The sequence below is a fragment of the Papaver somniferum genome, chromosome 11, assembly GCF_003573695.1.
Source record: "Papaver somniferum cultivar HN1 chromosome 11, ASM357369v1, whole genome shotgun sequence".
In the NCBI taxonomy this organism is placed as follows: Eukaryota; Viridiplantae; Streptophyta; class Magnoliopsida; order Ranunculales; family Papaveraceae; genus Papaver; species Papaver somniferum.
In genome coordinates, this window is record NC_039368.1 from 104,527,292 (window position 1) to 104,544,898 (window position 17,607).

Genomic DNA, 17,607 nt, shown 5'->3' on the forward strand with positions numbered 1-17,607 from the left:
TGCGAACCATACTTATACCACAGTATTATAAATAATCAACAACCAAAGTGGAGATCACAAGTAAAAGAATTAGAATGATCGACATTACCATGAAAGAAAACGAGAGACCCAAATGCTCCGAATAGAAAAATAATGTGGCTCATCCCTTCCAAAAGAGGGTGGAATCAAGATCAAAACGGATTAACATACCAATGAGATCGGCTAATAAGGGAATGACCCATTTTGCGGAGATTGTTTATGCAACGTCGATACAAGTGATTAGTTGATTGGTTTTTAGCCAATCATATATCTTATCTACATAGTTGCTCATGCTAGTCACATTTAGACAACATTATTTGATGGGATTTTAAAGGGTATCTGTAAACTCCAACACATTTGGGAGTTTCAGCTCGTTTATATTTTTTTATCGCTCGAAAACTAGAGGCTCGTGATGCGTGTCTGCTTGAGATTTCAGCTAGGATTTAACTAACGATTTTTCTCTTTGGCTAGGGAAGGATGCAACTCTAATAACAAGAGTTTCAACAATTTAGTCACGATCCAGAATTTTGCAGAGTTCGTTTATGAGGCGTCGAGATTGATTGGTTGGTTTCTAGTCAATCTTGTATCCTAGCTGCATAGAGACTTTCGCTAGTCACATTTAGATAAAAAAAAAAATTGATGTGTTTTGGCAGGTATGTGTAAAGTCCAACAAACTTGGGAGTTTTGCCTTATTTGTATTTGTAGCCCGACCGAAAGCAAGATGCTTGTGATGCTTGTCAGCTTGAGCCTTCGGCCTTCAGGTGTCCATATTTATTTGGAATGTGTAATCTCTAGTCAGTATGTGCCGCTGTCAAACGCAAACTATCCGGAAAAATCTTCTGCTATAAAAGAATATGTCACACCCATGACAAGTATCCTCCTAGTGCATCCAGTTAGGATGTTACTGTCTGCTCCAGAAAATCAACACATGTACTTTCGGAGGATACAAGGTTGAATATACCATTGGATCACCTATTTCTCAAGCTTATGAGAGCAAGACGAGGCAGTTCATTCCCGCAAGTGGAAGAATTCCAAAAAGTCTACATACTCCAACATACCATTATGGTCCTTTCACTTATATCGGAGACACGCCACTGAGGATTGTCGCCACTGTCGGAACATTGTACGATGTATGGATGATGGAGACCTGCAGCTATAATGGCCCGATCCTCCACAGATATTTTTCCCACTTAGCCACTGCGGTCCCCAACTATGGGGTTTTTCAACTATCATCATTGTGGTCATCCAACAATATCTTCCCGGGAGTCACTCATTCCTGGATTGCTCCCATCTGAGCACGCTTAACTACAGAGTTTTATGTCAACTCTGGAGCCAATTGTGCTGCAAAGGCCTTGATGTTATGAAAGAAAAATCATTATCTATATTTCATTCGGCGAATCCTACCTGCCAAATCAGCGTATTACAATACCACCACCTTAAATTGGATCATTCCTAAACTGTGGGATATATAATACCCAGATATTCGATGTTCCCTGCACTCATGAGACCAGTATCAGTCGAAGGTGCTTACAATTTGCAATTCTCTAAAACTCCAAAGGAAAATGAAATTCTAGAGGTGGTGAACTTTTTGCAGGTGATTGGGGATCCTAGTACTCTCTTTGTTCTAATTGGGCCATGGATGACAGACACTTGAATTATGGTACTGGAAAAGATTTTTTAGTGGCTAATGCTTATGCAACTAGCTCTAGAAGAGCTATGATTTTGGGCATACCAAAATCTTTCAAGGTATACTGAATGAAGACAAAAAAGGTTGTGAAATAGCAAAATCAGATAACCCCTTAACCCAAATTTTTTTAATGGCAAATCTGCCCTTTACGTATTAGTGTTAATAATCTTGATTAGTGACTAAATATTTTGTTTAGTGATTAAAATAATTTTCAGAATTATAAGAGTTGTTTAGATGAAAAATTTGAGGAAAAAAAAATCAAAGTTTTGGTTTGGTTAAGAAGGAGAGAAAGAGAAGGAGAAAGTGAGAAAATTCTAATTCTTGATTCAATGGAGGATGAGGAGGGTCATCATTCATCTAAAAAACCTAGGAAAATACATATCAACTACAACAATGATCCAGAAATTGCTGATTTCTTAGATTATGAGAATGATTTTACACTCACTCAAACTCAAGCTCAAACTCAAACACAAACTCAAGATGATGATTTTTATGAGCCAAATCCTGATGATGAAGACATTGATGAGGAACCCAATGCTTCTAATACACAGGTACACTTATATCCTATACTTAATCTCACTTCTATAGCTCTCAATTATCAAAAGTTAGGTTTTTTGAATCATGGTTCGGCGAAACAGGTTGAGGTTCGGCTCACATCTATGAGCCGAATCTACCAATTGATGAACGGTTCGGCTTACTGAATCTGTTTACTGCATGCGCCGAACCTATAATTTCCAATTCCAACCCTTTTGCTAGACACTAGTTCGGCTTATATGAAAGTTTCATAGTAAGCCGAACAACATCCTGAATAGCCCGGAATAGAATCATTACTAATTCGGCTTACATATCCAAAATCGTATGTGCCGAACATAATTTGTTTATTTTTGGGTTAAAATATTGTTCGTGGTTCGGCACATATTGAGGATATCGTATAAGCCGAAACCTGTAAATGTTTATAGTTCGGCACATAATGTGATTATTGAATGCGCCGAACCTTGTTATTATATTCCCTTTCTAGTGTTTAACCTTGTGATATTCTTTGTAGATCGTGCTTGGACCTATGGAAAATCAACCTGATCCAGTAGACATAATTCACGAGGATACCAAGGATCACTAAAACATGAAATTGAGGAACATTAACCTGATCGTGCTTGAGGAACACCAATACTGGATTACACCAATAATGAAGGCTCGGCTTATAACTCAAATTATAGAAAAAGCCGAACCTGAAGGACCATTAAAAACAAAGTTCAGCACCTAAAAGCAAAGGTGTTTGCAACACCATAAAAGTGTACTTAAAACTTAAGAAAAAGTGTACCATAAAAGTGTACATAAAAGGGAATTTAACCACGACCCCTCTTCTTAGTTGCACGACCACCTCTTCTTCCACCTTGGTCTTCATCTTCCGACGCATCATTACCGGGTTGGACGGTAGCACCACCTTGGCTTGTACCTTCACCAACTTGTCGAGACCTCTTAGTGGTAGGCCTTTGTTCGGGTTCCTCGGGTCCTTGTCCTTTGTTGATGATTGCATCCCACTTGTTGATGAGGTATTTTTGTTCTTCCACGGTCATTGGTGTTTTGCAACCAAGTTTGGCCTTCATTTTTTTCAACATCTCCCTACCAGCGGCAACCTATTTTTTCATTTTTCAACAACTTATAACCATGAGGTTGAAGACATTTTTACCATAACTAATATATGAAAATAGTATAAAGTGAAGTCATTCTTACCATAATCTTGAAAGCCTTGACTACATCTTCGGAAGTAGACTTGTTGGTGATCTTGATTGGCTTCGCCTTCCCCTTATCAGCTATCTTTTGCCTTTTCTTATTGATAATGAAGGGATGAGAAATTTGGTTATACCAATCCATATAGCCCGGATCCTCTTGACATGGATCATCAAGTAAAGGTTTTAACTTGGACGCATCTAATGTGTGATTGTCTAAATTATTCCAAAAATCAACGGTGGGATCAGGATCATACTTTGGTTCCCAGGATGAAGTGGTGCTTTTAGTTCCCTTACCACTCTTTGGTAACAACCTGAATTTCTCGTCAAACAAAGGAACCTTTTGGACGCATCCTAATTGACGGAGTACTCGCCTAGGATCGTATATAACATAACCACCGGGATACCACAATGGCCCATGATACATACCTACCGGCATATCCTCATATTCAACAACTTCATCTTCTTCATCTTCATTCTCATATGGTTGAAAAGTGACATCATCAACACCAAGACGGTCTAACGTCTCTCTCAAACTTGCCACCAACTTCTTTTTGTTCCTTTTCTTGGAGTCCTCGTACGCGTACCGTGCTGCAGTTGGCTCAGTATCAACATAATCGACATCTTTCTCAAATACTTTGTCCAAGTTCAAAATTGGGAAATGGTCATATATCCACACCTACATCCAAAGAACCACATTAAAAAATCAAAGGAATTGAATTGATAGAAACAAGTTTTACTTGGAAACATCAAAGTAAGACTAAAGTTTGCAAACTCAGAGAACTGTTCGGCTTATATGGATCAAGTATTATAAGCCGAACCAAGTAAGTAAAAACTTCGGCTTAAAAGATTTTATGGTTATAAGCCGAACCATACTCTGAACTCCCAAAAGTTACCTGGAGCAAAGTGAAGTTCCCTCCGATGTTTGTACTTGTCAACCTAGACGCGGTGGCAAGTTGGTCCAGCAGGTAAGCGAGCATAGCCGTTACCCAAGCAAACTTGTTACAAGTTTCAAGATTCTTTACCAATTGGAGATAATTAGCATTTACCTTGTTTACGGTAGTGTCGGGAAAGATGTCTCTACCAAGAGTATAAAACAAGTAGGCAGTTCCGGTTTGCTTCACTTTGACGGGATCCATTCTCAACAAACCTTGTGTGACTCTTTACTTTGTGTTCTCAAACTCCCTTTTCAAGTTAGTCAACTTGATCTTCTTATTCTTATTATTTCTGCCACCTGGTATGCAAACGGTATCGACATCTTTAACTGATCGACAAAACTCCAACTCAGTTTTCTGTGAACCCCAACCAAGGCATTCCAGGTACAAATTGTATAGCTCATCCCAACTCATGTCATAAAAACCAGCATCCACACTTACACCCCTTGCTTTAAGGCCTGTAATCTTACTAGCCTCATCAGGAGTGATTGCCATCTCTCCAAAAGGTAATTGAAATGTGTAAGTTTCTGGACAAAAGCGCTCGGTAAATGCAGAGGCAGACACACTATCATATTCCTTATGTCCATAATTGATGATAGGCCATAAAGCACTGCGTTGTACGTAAGCAATCACCTCAGGAACCTCTTCATCAAGACTCCATTCCGCTGCCCTCTGGTGTCTCAATACTCGGACTGCACGGTTGTGATCAGGAGTCTCATAAATTTTCTTCGCCCAAGAATCAGCATAACCAATCAACACATTTCCTCCATCTTCCGGAAGACCATCAGGCAAACCATCTGATCGAGGTGTAATTACGTCATCTTCATCAGGAATGTGTAAACCAGTGATCCGTCGATCATCATCGTTCTTCTCTTTCTCGGGTTCTGCCACCTTCTTACCTTTCTTGTCTTTCTTGGGTTTTCCTTGGGGTTGTGTTTCTTGATGAACTTCTTGATTATCATCAACTTCTTCATCTTCAGTTATTCCTTCTTCTTGTCTTTCAATTCTTACTTGTTCAGATTCTTCTTCTAAAATTCCTCCTCTAGCTCCCGCTCCCAATTTTTTCTTACCTCCTCCTCTAGGATCGGGAGTTTTAGAAGTAGAAGGTGTTACCTCCATCTTCTTCCTCTTTGTAGCTGCATTGGTCCTGACACAAGTATGAAAGTTATAAGACTAATTCGAACAACAAAGAGATTTGGAAAGACAAAAACTTGTAAGAAAATAAGAAGGCTCGGCTTACCCGAAATAACACATATGAGCCGAATCATGTCTTGAAATTTTTATTAGCTTACACAGAGAGTGGATCGGCTCATACCACAAAACAATTATAAGCCGATCCTATATATTCGGCTCACAACTGATACCGTCGAATAAGCCGAGTCTATGGTTATGAACTCAAACATGTATTCGGCACAACATGATATCATATAAATAATCCGATCCTATACACTTGTAAAATTTATGAAATTTTAAAAATGATATTCGGCGCAACCCTAATGCTACCGAATAAGCCGAATCTAGACTTATGAATTGAAACCTTTATTCGGCGCAAAACTAATACAACCATACAAGCCGATCCTAAGCACATGCAAAAATTCTGAAATTCAAACAACAATTATTCGGCACAAAACTAATACTACCATACAAGCCGATCCTACGCACATGCAAAATTTCTGAAATTCACAAAACATATTCGGCACAAAACTAACACCACCGAATAAGCCGATCCTAAATATAAGTCTCTGTGTCACTAAGTTCGGCTCAAAACGGATTTCAGATATACGCCGAGCCGTTCATATGCACTTTCAGGGTTCAGTTTCAAGAACAGCTCGGCGCACATCTAAGATTTGTTTTGCGCCGAACCATACCCTGTAACCGCCGCAAAAACATGATTTTGAAGAATTAAATCAATCAAACCAATCAAAAACATCAAATACGAGATGGGTTTGTAAAACTAACCTTCTTATTCTCATTTCTGGAGTTGGTTCTTCTTCAATCTCTTCTTCCGGTTGATTTTGTGGTTGATTTTGAGTTTCTTCTTCACTCTCTAAATCTTCTTCTTCTTCAATGGGTTGTTCAATCGCTCGATTAGAACGAGATACTGGCTTACGACGAACCATTATATATATGAGTTTAATCGTCGACTAAATTTTCACGAATCGACGATTAAATTTCGGTGATGATACGATGAAAAAAAAAAGAGAAGGTGGGTTCGGCTGTGGAGGATGAGGAGGAAGAAGAAGGGGTTGAAACTGATTTTAGGTTTATGATTATAGATTTTTGTATTAAGGTTAGAGATAGATTAGTAATTTATAGGATTTAAGGGCATATAGGTAATTAAACCACCCATAGGGTACCCCTTATAAGGTCACCCAAGTTAGGACTAGTCCTTTGTATGCCTTGAAAGTTTTTGGTATGCCCAATATCATGGTTCCTCTAGAAACTGATGGGTTTCTTTGCTTTTTTGATAACCAACTGTGGAACCCAAAAATGCCTTCAAAGTTTCTTTTTGGGTTTGGACTTTATGTTTCAGTAGAGATCCAATGGTTTATTTAGTACATGTCTAATTCAGAAAAATAATGAACTATAATTTTGGGCATACCAAAATCTTCCAAGGCATACTGAATGAAGACAAAAAAGGTTGTGAAATAGCAAAATCAGATAACCCCTTAACCCAAAAAAAAATTAATGGCAAATCCGCCCTTTACGTATTAGTGTTAATAACCTTGATTAGTGATTAAATATTTTGTTTAGTGATTAAAATAATTTTCAGAATTATAAGAGTTGTTTAGATGAAAAATTTGAGGATGAGTTGTTTACACAAACTCAAGATGATGATTTTTATGAGCCAAATCCTGATGATGAAGACATTGATGAGGAACCCAATGCTTCTAATACACAGGTACACTTATATCCTATACTTAATCTCACTTCTATAGCTCTCAATTATCAAAAGTTAGGTTTTTTGAATCATGGTTCGGCGAAACAGGTTGAGGTTCGGCTCACATCTATGAGCCGCATCTACCAATTGATGAACGGTTCGGCTTACTGAATCTGTTTACTGCATGTGCCGAACTGTTTGCTAGACACTAATTCGGCTTATATGAAAGTTTCATAGTAAGCCGAACAACATCCTGAATAGCTCGGAAAAAAATAATTACCGGTTCGGCTTATATTTAGAAAATCGTATGAGCCGAACATCAATTTGTTATTTTTTGGGTTAAAATATTGTTATTGGTTCGGCACATATTGAGAATATCGTAATAGCCGAACCTCGTTAATGTGCTAGGTTCGGCACATATTATGATTATCGAATACGCCGAACCTGTATGCATCTTTATCTGTGACTAGGTTCGGCTTGAAATTTCATGTCGAACTGTTCATATACACTTACAAGAAGCTTTTGTGAAGAACAGTTCGGCTAAAAACGCAACTCAATTTTGAGCCGAACCCAACACTGTAACCGTCATTTAATCGATGAAAAACAGCAAATAGGAGATTGGGTTTGTAAAACTTGCTTTCTTATCCTCATTTCCGGAGTTGGAGATGTAGTTGGTTCAATTTCTGGTTCAATTGGTGGTTGATTTTCAGTTTCTACACCTTCATCTTCAATTGGTTCTTCTTCTTCAATTGATGGATTAGAAGACGATTTGGTTTTCCTAGTCCCTGCTTTTCTTTGTACGAGTCATTATGTGGTTGAGTTTAATCGACGATCAAATTTTTACGAGTCGACAATTAATCACGATGATGAATTTTTTTTTTCGCAGGAAGGGGAAGAGTTCGGTTAGAGGAGGAGGAGGAAGAAGAGATGGTAAGGGAAACTGATTTTTATTTTTTAAAAAACTGATTTTAGATTTTTGTATTAAAGGTATATAGGTAATTGAACTACCCATAGGGTACCCCTTATAAGGTCACCCAAGATGGGACTATTGTTTTGTATGCCTAGAAAGATTTTGGTATGCCCAAAATCAGGGTTCAAAATAATTATCTTCTTTGCAGCCAACAAATGCATATCTCTTCTTACATTGCAGCATAACTTTTGAGGGTTGATCTTACTTTCTGAACAATTTTGGTATAAGCTGGCTTTCTCTAGTGATGTAAAAAGAACTATTTGGGAATGAGAAGAAAAAAGGAAAAAAGAGTAAGAACAGGTTGAAAATACTTTGGGATTATTTACCATTTGCTATTTGGTGGAGTATTTGGAAGGAGAGAATAACATGTTATATAAGAATGTGTTTAATTTCTTTAAGCAAATTCTTATTGAGAATCTGAGATCGAGTCATTGTTGTATAATTGGACAATCAACACTGATATTTTCTCAGGTTTTAGGTTATCAGCTCTCATCTGCAATTGAAATGTTATAACTTACGCATTCATGTAACTTTTGTTTCGTGTCCCTGTTTTAGCGACTTGATTCCTTCATAAAATTTACCTTTTTTCTTGTTAAAAAATAATGGCAAGAAACAAGATAAAACTAGCTTCCGCTTGTGGGGAAAGTCCACTTTTAAATAATAATGGTAAATGATTATAAAAATAATATCAATTGTCATGCTTACACACTTTTATCGATTCGAATTTACCGACTAGGCTCCTATATACGAAGGTAAAATCTCTAATGCCTATTCCTATGGGTATGACAAACCAATATATTTTTCATACATGCACCCACTATGCACCTGTCTAAATGGCAAACATAATTCGCTAAGTGTCAAATATACCACTTAGAGAGATGAGATAAAATCTCTAGCGAACGATAGAGATTTGCTAGCTGGGTAATTATTTCTGTTTTTCTATTTCTTCTTCTCTCCTAGTTTTAGTTATTATAATAGAATTTTATTATACAAGTGTCTCACTCAATATTTTTTTATATACCTGAAACTTAAAATAAAAACCACCTAAACACACAAAAAAACGATTTTTTATGAGCGAAAAGTCCCCAAAAAAAAAAGAAAAAAAACATGTATTTATCTTACTCAAATCTACTAGTTTACCATAATAGGGAAATATTTTCAGATGCCACGTGGCGTGGCAAATGAAAAAATTTATCATATGCCATGGGAACCGGCGTGACATAGTAAGGAGATCAAATTTTAACATAGAGTTTAATTTTTAATTATAACCAACCTAGAACAACTACGAGAAAATGTTATCTCCATGTTCATAAATGAATTTTTGACTTTTCAAAAAAAAAAAATGAATTTTATTAAGTATTCGTATACGGATGCTCTAATCTGGTCTACCGTTATTTTAGGTCAATCATTGGCTTGATCAATATATCTTGGGTTAGGCTACAGCTTAGTATTAATTTCTTCTCTCTAGATCAATCCACTCTTGACCAAGCCTTCCATGGCCGCAAGCTTACAAATAAGGTATCCACCAACGGAATAATTCTACCGGTACTTCCTCTAAATTAATACTCCTAAGAACAAGAATTCAAACTTTTGTACACTATTAAATTGCGTCGCATTTGGATTACTCTCCATCTCGTTGTCAACCCTACACCAGTTGCATTATTGTGGTTACAACTTACGACTTACACAGCTACCTTTATGTATATCCATTCCATTCGATTCATTAAGGTCTCCATCCGGGGTTGATGTTACAGAACAAGTTGTCGAGCGAAGAAAATAAAGTTCGGGAGATTAATTAAAATTTTGAATCTTGAAAATGAGCATGTGCAAGTAGTACGTACAACAATATGATATATCAAGGAGGAAATCAAATCATTCATGTTTTCTACATAAAAAATAGAGTTTTTTATAGCAATATGGCTAAGCGGAGCTTCTAGTTGATTTTGGCCCCACCATAATATTTTTTTTTTGGTAATTTTATAACATTTTTAGTTCATAATATATTTCGACCAATCACAACAAACAAACGAATTACCTAAAATAACTAAATATAATAAAATCTATACATTGCCAAAAATGTTTAAAAAGTCTATCCTAACAATTAAATTCACAAAGAAAATAAACAATAAAAGATTGTACAAATAAAATTAAAATAAATTAACATCAAAAAAAAATATTGTTGATCACGATTTCATCACAAAATTATAAGAAAAATGTCCAATTACAATTACAATTTTGATAATTAAACTAATCTTAATTACAATTCCAAGCTATTAATTAATATTAAAACTAACTCTAACTACGATTACATTTACAATTCGAAAGAAGTAATGGCGGGTTTGTTTGCAGAATTCACCGTTTCCAGGAATTTATAATCCCATGGGATTTCAAATTCTAGGATTCATGTAAATTCCTTCTATGTTTGGTAACTCAATTAAAATTCTTAGGATCTATAGAGTTTTATTGTATTAAAGTCTTTCTACCGTTTGTCATTACCCCAAATCTTAAAATTGCATATATATGGAATTTAGAGTTTAAAAAAAGTGGGTCCATAAACCTTTGATAAGTTTCCCAGCAAATCTTAGGGAGGAGGGGTCGGACTCCATATGGAGGATTTGCTGGAAAACTGAATCCCATAGGAAACGTGAATCCAAGGATTCGGGTAACCAAACATACAAAGGGAAACGTAATTCTTCCAAATCTCCTGGACCCATAAATTCCACCTTTAAAATTCTACATCCAAACCCACCATAAGAACTTTAATCAAAGTTTAAAAATCAATATACATAGAGTTGTGAATGCTTACCGGATCAAAACGTGCTACCCGTTCCGCAAAAAACGATCGTTAATCCTGTTCAATAGTTCGAAAACTGTCAATAAAAAACATGGAAATAGCATAACATGATTTAAACAAAACTAGAAATGAAAAACCAAAAAACCTCGATATAAAAATATAATCGACCAAAATGAATATTGGTTTCAACATTATTTTTCTTAATATTAATCATTTCAAAATAAAAAAAAAATAGAAACAATTTCCTTTATTTGACGTGTAGAAGATACTTAATAATTTTTTAGGAAATATATCTCAAAAAATAAATATAGTTGTCCAAAAATAATATTTATTTATTTATCTTATAGATAAATATGCTAGATATATTTTTCATTCCATTAGATAAAATATTATATTATGTGTGAAAAAATAATATTTTTTGCCCAAATTTTGTTATAGCCATTTAATATACAGATCAAGAAATATATAACTATGGAAATATTTATATTATTTTTAGAACAGGTATCGACATATAATTATACGAATATTTAAACAAATATTTATATATTTATGATATATATATTATTTCCAAAACAAAGTTGATTTTTATGGCATTTTTGTGGACTTGGCAACTCTATATAAAGCATTCGTGCAAAACCGAATTTTACGATTTCCACGTTGCTTCTCTTTTTTATGATTATTTTGTTCCCTTTCTTGCTATTTTTTGTTTTTAATCTGATCCACTTTTGTTTTCTTGCTATCATAGATCGTGCACCTGTTATAAATGTACGTTGAAGCGGCGCATAAGTCAAAGAATTTAAAGGTATAAATTATTCTGCGAATATTTTTCTAAATTAAAAACAATAATTATCTTTTGATTAGCATGTTTAAAGATGCATAAAATAGATTTTTTTTTAATCTGATCCACTTTTATTTTCTGTTTTGAATGTATCCTCGATCGTGCACCTGTAATAAATGTACGTTGGAGCGGCGCATTAGTCAAAGAATTTAAAGGTATAAATCATTCCGTGAATATTTTCGTAAATTAAAAACAATAATTATTTTTTGATTAGTTGTCTAAAGGATGCATAGAATCTTATTAATGTATATTCATATTGTCTCTGCTTCATGCATATTGCTAGATCAAAAAGTTAAGGTTTGTTTAATCTCAATACAGATCATGTTCAATAATTGTTTTCTTTTTTCTATTTTAAAAAAAAAAAATTAGTATGTTTTTTCGTTGCTGGTCGACTAATCAACAATTTTATGATTATTAAGACAGATTTAATCTCATCACAGATCATGTTCAATAATTATTCTTTTTTTTTTCTTTGTAGTATGTTTTTTTGTTGTTGGTCGACTAACCAACAATTTTATAATTATTAAGGTAACAAAAGAGATCTTTGCACGGATTGATGGTACCGATACAGTCAATAATTTTGTTTGCCTACGTATGGATCAATAGAATTGTTGTGCTATTACACGGTCTCAATGGTGGAATGAGCCGCCATATCCAAGAAATTTTGGGTGGTGACAGATGGAGTCTGTCTTTTTATCGATTCAAATAATTTTTAGCATGCTTTCTTTATTTTTGTTTTTCTCCTTCTCGTGAGGTTTGGCTTGTCCCCCTCATTCTGTTTGCTTTTCCTTTTATTAATGAAATCTCCACGCGAGTCTTTCCAAGAAAAAAAATATCAATAAAATTGTTGCCGCACTCTCTTAGTTGTATGGAGATCATGGATAACGAAGAATGTGTCTCTTGGTTGTAAGATCAGCATTAATGAAAAAAATTGTTGAAATAGCACTAGCTGCAAAGAGGCGCTGAACTTAGTGGTGTATCCAACCCAACTGTCAAGGCCTCAGCCAAAATATCTACTTAAATGGTATAATTATTTTTTGTTAAGTTCTGAAGCTTTCAAATACTGAAACGGTGATACTTTTTTTTACCGTACATAATACGGGGATTAACGATTTTTTTGGTAGAGTAATAATATTGCGATACCCAATGATTAGAATTTTGTCCTTTGGTGCGCAACGACGAGCTCTTTTCTAAAACCCTAAATACATTCCTGCAAGCAATGCTAACCCCACTTTGTATACCGAATAATGAGATTCCACGAAAAATAAGACCAATAGCCATAAAATTTAGAAAATCTTTAATATTCCGGGTATATTTTTTTTTAAGGTCCCAAGAAATTTAGAAAATCTTTAATATTCCTTACGAGTATATTTTTTCTTTAAGGTCAACATATTGGAGGAAAAAAATGAATCGGTAAGTACTATCATTTATTTTTTTCTACACATGAACCTTATCTGCATCAAATCAAATACCGTATAGTTGGACGCATTGTAGTTCAATTTAAAACAAATATTATAATAATTGAAGGTGTGTACGAGTGTTTTAGGCTCTCATACATACGAAGGAGCAAATATTAAACTATAGTGCGGTTGCTGCTAGATATGGCACATATATTGTGTAGCTAGACGTTTTGGAGAATACACAAAAATAATTGTGGTATTAGAATGCAAGCTTCTTATCCTCTAAACAATTTTTGATATATTCACTAGGCCTATTCCTATGCAAGTAGAACCATTATATTTATCATATATATGCACTCACTATGGGTATGCCAAACTGCCAAACATATATGCTTATATCTCAAATATAACATATATACAAACATATGCTATGGAGCCGGGCGATAGAGACTCCATCGCTCGATGGTTTTCCCATCTCCGAGTAATTTTACATATATGATATATAATTTCTCTTTCTCTCCTACTTTTTAATTATTCTAATATACTTTTATATTTAAAAGGTTCAACTAAATATATTATAATACTAAAACTTTTATAAATACCCCACCATACAAACATAAATATATTTTCTATTCATTAGGATCCCACCCAACATAATTAAATTTATATTTTTAATCAAAATTTGCCATATTTACCATATGGGGGAAACTTATTTTCCAAGACACATGGCATTACAAACAATTTTTTTCGACATGTTGCATAGGAATAGGCCTTATAAACCACCAACCATACGCATGTACCAAGCTTCACTATCACACTCAAAAACTGGCTCATAAACTTAACCAAAATTGATGAATTTTCGGCGGGTTCATAGTCGTGACTCAAAAGGTACACTTTATTTATTCAAATGAACGAGAACTGGGAAAATTATCTTCATCAAGAAGAATAATTCACGGGTTGTGCATCAATACATATATGATAATACCAGATTATATACCGTATTGTTCACCAACCAGTGGCCTACAGGAATGTGATCAGTGAATAAAAATCTATTATGATTTGGTTTTAAATTTGTTTCCTTTGGATTAATTATTTAGAGTTTCTCTATTGTTCTTTTGCTGAACTTTAGGTTGTTTTTTCTTAAGAATAAATTTGTTTGATATTTTAGGAACTACAAGTATGCATGTATTGTTTTGGTAGTTATTTTGATAGATTTTTTTGTAAGTCACGAATTCATTAGTTCCAACTTCCAGCATTATGGAGTGGTTTTTCCTGTCATATTATGGAGCGATTTTGCACATCATATGATGTTTTATGGAGTTAGCTAGCAATGACACCATTTGAAAAATCCTTGCAGGACAATCACCTTTCACATCAATTGTTGCTTAACAAGTTATTCAACAAATTAAGACCATTTTATTAACCTTAAGTTGATGAATACTCACAATTCTCAAGGTGCAATTCACCTTTTACCCTGGCACTCTGTAAATGCATTGATCTCGCTGGGACCTATCACTCTTACCAAATGTGCATAAACGTACATGTTCCAAATAATTGAGACCAAATATCTTTAAAATCCAAATAAAATATAGAAACAATTTTCATTAGTGAACAAAATATATATGTCCAACCCTACTTTATATAAACCACAAATCAGATGTTTTAAAAATATGATGGTGCGCGTTTCGAAAGAAAACACATAATGGAGCTGAAAGAATTACGTTTTTATCTTCTTAAACTACTGGAGGAAAATGATATGTTTTTCTCCTTCTTAAACTGTTTAGGACAATTAAATCATGTAAGTGGAAAACAATTCATGTAATGTAGCATCGAAAAGCTCCGTAAGAAGGTATTGAGAATTAGTTATCCCAATACCTACTACCTTCATACCGATATTTTTCAAGAAATCAATGATACATTTGCATAATAGTGTGAAGGAGAACAATCTAGAAATTTTTTTGGCAATATTTAATGATTTGAGGATAATAAAAAAAAAATTCTATTTGTTGTTTTTTTGGTTTTAACATGGAAAACAAGACAAAGAACAGGTGGAAAAATGTTCTACGGCCAAGAAAAAGAGGATGCCAAAGAATGCTAAAAGAATTTCATTTTCAATGCATTGTCTCCCACAAAGTTCATAACTGTTTTAGCCCTTTTTTGTTTTATTTTCTTGCGCACCAACTTAAATATTAGCTTACTGCTTTTTACCATTTTTCTTTTTATAATTTTTAGGTTTTGGTAGGAATTAGTTTTAAACATGAGTCCAATATTCCACAAGGAAGAAATAAACTCGTGCATCGCACGTGTGATAAACTAATTTTAGCAATTTGCATGTTAAATTTGAAAAGTGTGAACATCAAATAACAACCGTTTGCACAATCCAAGTGAAGAAAAAAAAACTGTTTCATTTTGTATGTTCGGTAACATATTTTTGTTTCTAGATATGATTTTCATATCCATTTTTACATATTGTTTCATTCAATGATATCTACAAAAAAAAATTATAAGAAATCTAACAAAAATAAAAAATATTCTTATGTGGAGATCAACAAGAGGGATAAGAAGAGAGCAGATTCCGAGGTACGCAAGGGGAGCTTCTCCAAACCCTAGAATGCAACTTAAGAATTTCTTTGGCCTTCTCAAGAGTTCTGGTTGTAGAGTTGACTTGAAGAACTAAACATAATTTTGCAACAACACCCACTGCTAACATTTCTTGAAGGACGCTAGGAGTTGCAGAAAATTTAGCAACTGAGTGAAGAATTTTCACTGCCTTCTCACTTGCCAAATGCGAAACCCTAAGAATCTTTTTCGATATAACAGCAAGCCCTGCACTATGTTTTAGCAACTCTGCTCTTCCTTCGGCACACCCACATAGTTGATCTAGAACGGTCAGTATCATTTCACAGGCTCTTTTATCGGTTGTTTCAAGAAGAAACTCGATCAAAACCGATACTGCACCGGCTTCGACTGCTTTAATCCTGTTTCTTCCCCATTTACATGTCTCTACTAAGATCTGTATCGAAGCCTTTGAAGCTTGGTTTGATATTTGACTACGTAAACAACGGACCACTTCAACGAATAGTTCTTGTTTTAAACTAATCAAATGATTTGGATCAGCTACTTCAAACATTGGCCTTAGTAATAATGCTGCGTATGCCCGGGATTGGTAGTTTCCATTACGTAATATTTGCATCAAAACTTCAACGAAGTCGATGTTTTTTCCCATGAGATTCTTTAGACCTGTCGTTGAAACTTGAAGGTAATGCAGAATACTTAATGCTTCGTCGCTAACGCTAGTTACCTGCTCATTACTGGTGTTATCGCCCATATTCTTCTCAATGGCTGCAGAACTAGTCACCTTTACAAGTGATGCCAAGAATTCAACCGCTCCAGCTGATTCCATGCAGCGTCTGTTACGATCACTTTCGGAAGCAATAGATCTTAACATTCGAAGAGATCTCATCTGCGACTGGACCGACGACTTTGCATTGTTTAGCAGTTTAACGATTTGCATCTTATCGACTGGTGGTTTCGGTGTTGGTATTCTATCGATAGCATTCATAGTACACCAAGCTTGAATCAATCTTCTAAGAGTATGGTTTGGAGTTAGATCAGTCTCTAATAACAATACCTGTTTCGTAACGGGACAAGTGGTGTTATCCCCGGTGAACAACCATTTCTCAATATTTTCACGATCGTATGTGATTCCTGTTGATACTGTTACTGGATCTCTCATGATTTCTAGAGAGATCGGACAAAGAAAATAGGGTGGAATATCAATCTCAGCCATTGAAGACTGCTAGCTAGTACCTGTTGTATAAGCCTAATGAAGTTGGGAGCCGATTTATATGATGAAAACCGAAAAGATCACAAGAATTATATGGTTTGGAGATGAGAAATCTGACAGTAAATTAATGAAGATGTTAGAAGTGTCTAGAGATGGAGAAAATGTTAGTTGGGAGTTGTGTTTTGATGAACTGTTTTTTGAAGTGAGTTTTGAGAATGAGAGAAGAAAGTTTTTATATGGGTGGGATTTTTGAATAAAGAGAAAGTCAATACACGGAATTTTCAATTTTATGAAACACGAGATATAAACTATACACTACTTAATTAATTATTTAGGGATAGACGAAATAAGGTACGACTTTCCTTTTCATTTATTTTTGTTATTTTCTTCAGAACAAAAAGGAAGAAATAAGGCCAAGAAATAATCAAAAATAGACAACGTTACTTTAACACTACTTACCACTACTTGATTATGAAGATTTCTCTCGTCCTCGACCATGTATTGTGCAGCTTCTCTCTTTTGACTTTATCTTTCTTAGAAATCAAAATTTCTTATTTAGAAATAAATTAA

General features: G+C 34.7%; 1 protein-coding gene across 1 annotated transcript; it reads right to left on the reverse strand.

Annotated features, from left to right (window-relative positions):
* Positions 1-15,635: 15,635 nt before the first annotated feature.
* On the reverse strand, positions 15,636-17,257 carry LOC113321398 (E3 ubiquitin-protein ligase PUB22-like). Its single transcript, XM_026569303.1, has one exon. It carries the CDS (start codon positions 17,038-17,040, stop codon positions 15,796-15,798), a length of 1,245 nt encoding a protein of 414 aa, XP_026425088.1. The 5' UTR covers positions 17,041-17,257; the 3' UTR covers positions 15,636-15,795.
* Positions 17,258-17,607: the final 350 nt, after the last annotated feature.